This window comes from Xiphias gladius, chromosome 9, assembly GCF_016859285.1.
Source record: "Xiphias gladius isolate SHS-SW01 ecotype Sanya breed wild chromosome 9, ASM1685928v1, whole genome shotgun sequence".
In the NCBI taxonomy this organism is placed as follows: Eukaryota; Metazoa; Chordata; class Actinopteri; order Istiophoriformes; family Xiphiidae; genus Xiphias; species Xiphias gladius.
Window position 1 is genome coordinate 10,121,213 of NC_053408.1, and position 7,531 is coordinate 10,128,743.

A 7,531-nucleotide genomic window follows, 5' to 3' on the forward strand; every position below is an offset into this window, starting at 1 on the left:
GCGTGTGAGCGTGAACATATGGTTCCGCGATGAAACATTTATTTGTATTAGTTTGCGATAACAAGTCGATGCATTAGTTAGGACTTACCCCCACCAGCGTTCCACCTTCGTGTCCATCACTCAAACCATTTGTGAACATATTGATCCTTCCCTCCTTCCCCCTCTCCCTCCTCCCCTCCTTCTCTCCCATGCTGTATATTCCCAGGGTTTGGAGGGAGGAGAGCCAGAATGGCTCAGACAGCCATTGATTTTTATTTTATTGGTCTACTAGTGGAAAGAGGAGGAACAGGGGAGGGCCTGAGAGATGCAACTCTGCTGCTAAGTTTGTTCTTAGTGGAGGCTGTGTGTGTGTGTGTGTGTGTGTGTGTGTGTGTGTGTGTGTGTGTGTGTGTGTGTGTGTGTGTGTGTGTGTGTGTGTGTGTGTGTGTGTGTGTTTAGGACATATGCTTATGTCTGTCTGACTGAGACTGTTTTTGTTTTTGGACAGGGGGTGTTATCTGTCTGCAGGTCCAGCCACCTCTGAGAGCCACCAAAAGCTGTGTGTCTGTGTTCGTGTCTGTGTGCCCACCCTCTTGTGTCTTGTGTGGGCACATGCACATGAAGGGACTGGGGAATCTGGGGCGCTGATAGAGCTGGCACTAGGGACCTGGACGCAACACACACCCTCATACACACACACACAAACACACACACACACAAAGCTGAGGTGTATCCTGCTGCTCATTAGAGCTGGTAATAAGGCTGAGCTGCTGGAAGAGGAGGGAAAAAAACAGGGAAAGGAAGAGAGGGAGGGAGGAAGAGGGTTGGAAGGAAGAAAAGCGAAAAAAAAATGTGAGATTTTAAATTTTAATAACACTGGTACTATTTTGTAAATCTTTCCTGACAGAAAAGTCCTCATTATTTTCATCTGTCTCCAAGGAGCCTCTCCTCCAGCTCTGCCTCCCCGGGTAAACGGACTTCTCTCTCTCCCTTCCTCTCTCTCTCTCTCTCTCTCTGTCTTTCTTTCCTCACTCTCCCCCTGTTTCTGTCCACCTCTCTATTTCTGTCTCTCCACTCGTTCTCTTTTGTTTTTCACTCTCAGGCGCTTTATTGTCCATTTCCATCCTTACTGCTTCCTCTATTTTTTGCTCTCCTTTGCACTCATCATTTTGACCCCCCCCACTCTTTTTCTCTCTCTCTAACATTAATGCTGTACATCTGTGTATTTCCTTATACTAAGGGGCTAGCTGACTGGCTGCCTGTGATGAAGGAACTTCAGGAGCCAATAGAACTGCAAAGTATTATATACTGTTATTGGCTGACGTTTCAGTTACACTTTCTGTTGTTCTGTCTTCACGTGATGGTTTGGGGGGGGGGGCACAGAGAAAATAAGTGGTGATAACAGTATCATAGTAGGGAGCAGGGTAAGGATAAGCCTTCCTAAAGTCAGTATGAGTGTGTGTAGGAGTGCGTATATGGGGGTCAGCATGCACGTCTGCACCCTTGTACGTGTGCTATGTGCATCACTCACACAACCCAAAACTCTCAACACACACACACACACACACACAAACACACTCACACACACCTACCTCTCATCCCCCACCTCTATGTCAAGTGTCAAAGCTGGAGGATGGATCCGGTTTGATAAGTTCTGTTCTGTCTGGCCACGTGTCAGGACAGGATCAACCATACGGCAGAGGAAAACCATGTTCTTCGCTCTCCTACCTCCCAATTTTGGGGATTTCTTTTTTTGTTTTTTTTGTTTTAGTGGTGGCAGCTGCTCTATATTTGTTGGATTTTTAGCTGCTTCTGTATTGTGAGGAATTTAAATGGAAACTAAAATGTCTTTTACTGTAGAAGCTCATCCGACTAGTGAGTTCATAGTGAAGTGCTTTGCTGGATACAGGATACAAATCTGTAGATTAAATCCACAAGTGACAGTATGCAGATGAGTTGTTCAGAGGATTATGAAAATGATCCGTCCTCTTGAATTTTTTTCCTTTTTTTCTTTTTATAGACTGTGGTTGTTATGAGGGACCAAATGGAAAAACATTAAATGGTTGATGAGCAAAATAACTTCATTATTTGTCAGCTTTTTCTGTTGTACACCAAGTACTTGTTTGTATAACATTGTGGGATTGTGATTCTAACAGAAAAAGAACAATTTCCCACCCAGCCTGTTATTTAAAATCAGTAGTGACTTTGCAGCCCTCTCACCTCTGTGGTGGTTAAAGGAGAATGATGACATTAATATCATCACTTCTCAAGCTGTCAGTGGCACAGAAACTATTTTTTAAACCGGATTTTAGCTTTGCTTAAGTGAATTATGACTGTACCCCCCTGCACTATCTCCTCTCAGTCTTTCTTGTTATATCCTTATGTGTGTGTGTGTGTGTGTGTGTGTGTGTTTGCCTGAAGGTCCTCTGGTCCCTTGACCCTTGGTTCATAAACTTCACAAGATGTTGTAGTTTGACTTAAATTACTGCAAGCATTAGAAAAGAAATATGCAAGGTTGTGATTATTGGCTTAGTCCTGACACATTATTTCTCACAGTGAATTAAATCACACGGCATGTAAAGTGAAAGGCATACTTGACGTTTGAGTTGTGGCAAGATTGAATTTAACCTTACTTTATTTTTCAGAAATTAGTTGCTTCAGCAGCTTAAAGTTTTTGACTGGGCAGTGCTAAATTTGTATAAAGCTTCTGGTTAAATGTTCAACTAACCACAAATAAAATTAGCAACTTTACATTACATTTCAAGACATGTTTTTTCAGATTGGTGTACATAGAAGCAGTTTAGGTCAAAATAAGTATTTTTTTAAAATGTGTGTCCCCTGAGAAAAAGTTCTTAAACCGCAGCACTGTCATATTCCTTACTGCTTTGAACATTTAAGTGTTTGAACTTATTCAGCGTTGTTTGCTACTGAATCAGACTCCTTTAATGAATGCGGTTTTTATAGAATTGAACCCCCCTCTCTCTCTTAGCACCCCGGCTCCTCATCCATGAGGCTAAACTAACTTCCTGTTCCTTTTTCCACCCCCAGGCCTATAGTCACCCTCCCCTCTTTTTTTCCCCAGCTGAAAAATTAACAAACAACACAAAGCGATCTGGATTCTCCCAACACTCTCAGACACGCAGACACACATACACAAGCACCTCCTCTGGGTGTTTGGCTGGGATAAATAATCATTCTAAATAATGAATGTCAATTAATAGGGGGAGATGTGGTCTTGCTAAGCATGCTCTGATTAGTGTTTCAGTGGGATCTCCTCCCCAGCTGGCTCCAGCCAATCATTACATCCTCATCCAAACACTAGGATCAGCCTGGCCTATCATAGCATCCCTAATACTGTTTCAGCTCTTACCACATAGTCATACTCTTGTAGGTATATAACATATGCCGTATGGTGTTTTTATTTTTAATTATATTTTATTGTTTTTTTGTGTTATACTGTAGGGTGAAACCTCAACATGGCTTAAGACTGGACCTGAAAAGCATGATGTAAAAATACTATAACTGGGACTTGTGTTGTACATGACATGGTTTACTCTATACAGTATGACACGGTCCCGATAATGTATGCATTTATTCAAGGATAAATTGTCTACTTATAAAGCAGTGCTACTTACAAAAAGTAGCTTTAATGAGCTCTCTGGTGTTAGTCAGTGAGAGCAGTGTCTTGTTCTTGAAAAGAAGTTCATGGTGTGTTACAAGTGATTAGTTATAGTTTTTAGGACATTATAACAGTATCATCTGAAACTGATATACAGCAGTGGGTATAAATATGTGTTGGTATGTATGTGGCTAGAGAGTCCTTTGTGTAAAGGAGTTGTGCAAAGTAGACAAAAAAGACACATCTCTGCAAAAAGCACAGACATAGAAAATACAAAGACGTAAGTAGAAAACGCACTCTTGTGATACATAACAACACCGTGTGGTGTTATATTTCTGTTGTTCTTTCTTCCATAGCAGTGGGCTTTAAACTAAGTGGATAGTTGAGGCTACTGCAGGTGCAAGCTGGTGGACTGGACAAGGCTGTGAGCTTGACTGGTGTGTTAGGCTCAGACTTGGGCTTTAGAGGGTAGCAGGGTGACTGAGCAACCAGCGAGCCCCCCTCCCCAGTGATAAATGGCCACAGCATGGGCTATTCATCTCCTGCTTAGAGAGGTGGACAGTGCCCCCCTCCTTGGCCTCTCCTCCACCCCTCCACATGTCAGCAAATGTGATAATTCTCTCATTTGTCAGGAGCAGCGGAGGGTTCGGGGTTTTGTGTGTGTTTGTCTGTGTGCCTGTGAAGAATTTTGGGGACACGCACATGAGATGAGTTGTTCACACTCCTGATGGTCTGTAACTCTTCAGCACACAAGCACCCGTTCCCTCTCTCCAGCCCTCCTTTCCCAGCTTTGTGTTTTTTTGGTTCAAAGCCCTCTCTTGTCAAGTTTACTTAGGTCACAGTGGGAAAATTTAAATGTGCAAAAGAGCGAGTCGTTTTATGGCAAATTCCATCAGTAATTCAGTGATTTTATTACCTCCAGGAAACTACTGAGCCACTTTTTCCACTTTATTGTGCAAATAAAGTTTTAGTGCCTGTCTGCAGTGCGTGTATATGTTTGTGTGTCATGCATGTTTATAAGTGTTTTGCTCTGTTTTGTATGTTCATACGTGTGCGCCAGTCAGTATGAAACTTTTTCAGATGCTACGAGCGTGTATGCAAGTCTGAAATAATTTGTGGGGCATTTTAGACAGGACAAATGCTTTGCAGTTTTGGAAATATTGTGTGTGTGTGTGTGTGTGTGTGTGTGTGTGTGTGTGTGTGTGTGTGTGTGTGTGTGTGTGTGTGTGTGTGTGTGTGTGTGTGTGTGTGTTTGTTTTACACTCCCATGCCACTGATTGTATACTAGTAAATACCATGTATTCAGACCTCATGGTAGCTATTAAACATGATAAACCTCCAGTTGAGGGCTGGTCATTTAGTTTGCACATAAACATGTGACTGTTTTACGTGTTTTACTTTTCTCTGTAGACACAATATGACTTATGTGAGCCCTGCCCGTTCATCTCCTCCCCTCTCTCTTTCTCTCTGTCTCTCTTTCTGCAGGATCATCCAGAATCGTATCCTGGTCTTCATCCTCGGAGCCATCATCCTTCTCACCATCATCCTGGCCATCTATTTCAATCTGCGAGGCCACTGATCTTCCCAGTACACACCCCTCCCCACCCTGACACAAATACAAACACACACACGTGATTAATAGCGACAAAAGCGTTGTTCTGCTGTAATTAGGACAAATGGTCCCCATGAATCACTGTTTCCAAAGCTCGACAGGGAGCTTTTTTCCGTCTTCTTCTCCTTTTCTGTTTGCTCTCTCCTCCTCTCTTTCTTTACCTCTGTACCTTTTTTTTCTCCACTTTGCACCTCTCTTTCTCTTTCTTTCTTCTTTTTCTTTTCTCCTCTTCAGCTTTGTCCTCTCTCTGTCAGGCTCTCTTACATCTCCAGGGACAAGAATGAGGGGAGATGTTTTTAAGATAGTTAATACTTTTCAAGGTGTCATCCTCAGTGTATTTAGCAGCTCATCTTGTCCCCAAGTGAACAAGGCCTGGGGATTTTTTGTAAGTCGAAGCGGATTCAGACATGTAGATTTTCTTTTTCTGTGAAGGAGGCGGGCCCAGTGTTATTCCGGGTTTATGTATGGATGCATGAGAGACAGAGAGAAAGAGAGCTATAAGAGCGCTGTGCACATGTATGTATGTTCGCACATGTGCACGAGCGAGTCATTGATTGGGGGACCCACACTGTGTTTGTTATTAACACCAACAGTAGACACACATACTGTAGTATGTATGAGCTTCTGTAACTAAATGATTCAGCTGTTTTTCATGTAGCCCTGGCACAGCAAAGAGAGCAGTGCCTTCAGATAAGATATGCTGTACACACTCCTTCTTTAAAAAGCTCAGCAGAGCCCAAAATAGACAAGTGGCGCTACCTTGAAAAGAGAGGATGCACATAAAAAGGTTGAGGTCAGTTCAGTCAATCAATGTGAAAGTTAATTTTTATCAAGAAGAAATGGTTTATTTTGAATTATTGCATTTAGGAACAGATATATGAACCTTTCAAGACAGTTGGGAGATTGAAAAAATAAAATAAAACAAAATGTACTCTTTTAATATGTTTTTAATACAAAAGGGAACTGACCCCAATCTTGACAAATACAATACAGAGAAAGGTACAATTCCCCTGGAGCCCCAAACACAGATTTCCAGAGCTAAACCTCATTAACTTTTTAGCATAACTGCCATTGTAGGTAATTAAAAGCATCATACTGTATGTACTAACATTTAGATCTACATCATGAATAGTGTTTTGATCTCAATACAAGTGATTCTGTTACTATTTATTTATAAATGCATAAATGAGATTTCAATTAAAGTTTCTGTGCTAGAACTGTATATTTTATTATTTCATGAAGTTTATAGGTATTCAGAATTAACATTGACTGCATTCTTTTGTTTTTCTTGATTTTGGGTGTTCAGAGATTAGACTAAATGCAGACTGCATTCAGCACCAACTTAAATGTGTAGTTTTCTAGCTTTGTGTCTTAAAGGTTTTATTTTTCTTCTGTTCTTATAAATGGATCTAATTTGTTTTAGAATCGTTTTTTTTTTGTTTTGTTTTTTTTTTGTTTTTTTTTGTTCTATATTTTCTCTGTCAAGTTCTAAAGATTTTGATGCGGTCCTGGTTTCTGTGTTTATCGGTACACTGACTGATGATGTGATACATTTGCAGGTGTTTAAGAAGTGTGTGCATGAGCTTACTGCTATTCAATTCTTCAGGGGAAAGCCATTCTTCAGGGGGACTTGGGGAAATCTAAATTTTAGACCATACTTGGACAATTTCTGAAGTTGAGACTATTGAAGGTAAAGTCGTGCCCGCTACAAACACACACACACTTACACACACAGGAGCAGAGTACTGGATTGTGCATGTGTCTCCTGTGGCTGGTGTGGTGGTTCCCGGCGAGGACATTTGCTATTCTGTTTTAGGGCCACGGTCTTCATTTTCGAAGATGCAGGGGTGTCTGGGTGTTGAACACCCCCACCACCCCAATACACATATAGAGACACACACACACACACCCTCCTAGCAACCACCATTTCACAGGCCCTCACCAGCCGCAGCTCCACAGTCTGCTTCAAAGCCTCAAATTAATGGCCAACAAAATAGTGTGCCTCTGACCGTCCCATGCGGGGCCGACCCACCAAGACTTATCATTAAAGACAAGGAATAATGAAAAAAGGAGGGAGAAGGAAGGAAGTGAACAAGGAATCATGGGGGTGGGGGGGTGGGGGGTGAAATCCCTGGCAGTTTGACAAACCTCATCTGGTAATGACCCTCAGCGATTGTTTGTTCACCCAGTGTACAGTGTGTGTGTGTGTGTGTGTGTGTGTGTTTCTGCTTGTGCAGCCTACCTACGTGCCGATGTGCTCTCTTCTCGTCTTCTCTCTTTCTATCTCTCTGTCCCCCCCCCCACCCCACCTCTCCTGCCAC

General features: G+C 42.1%; 1 protein-coding gene across 6 annotated transcripts in view; it reads left to right on the plus strand.

The window, feature by feature from the left end:
- The window catches only part of vti1a (vesicle transport through interaction with t-SNAREs 1A), a 119,778-nt gene extending 112,477 nt beyond the window's left edge, over positions 1-7,301 (plus strand). For 4 of the 6 annotated variants that reach the window (XM_040135339.1, XM_040135342.1, XM_040135340.1 and 1 more), the window contains one exon: positions 5,084-7,301. In XM_040135339.1, coding sequence (XP_039991273.1) covers positions 5,084-5,177 — 94 coding nt within the window. In that variant the 3' untranslated portion in view covers positions 5,178-7,301. The remainder of the gene's footprint in view (positions 1-5,083) is intronic. The other 2 variants (XM_040135341.1, XM_040135343.1) reach the window with 1 other exon arrangement.
- The last annotated feature ends 230 nt before the right edge of the window (positions 7,302-7,531 follow it).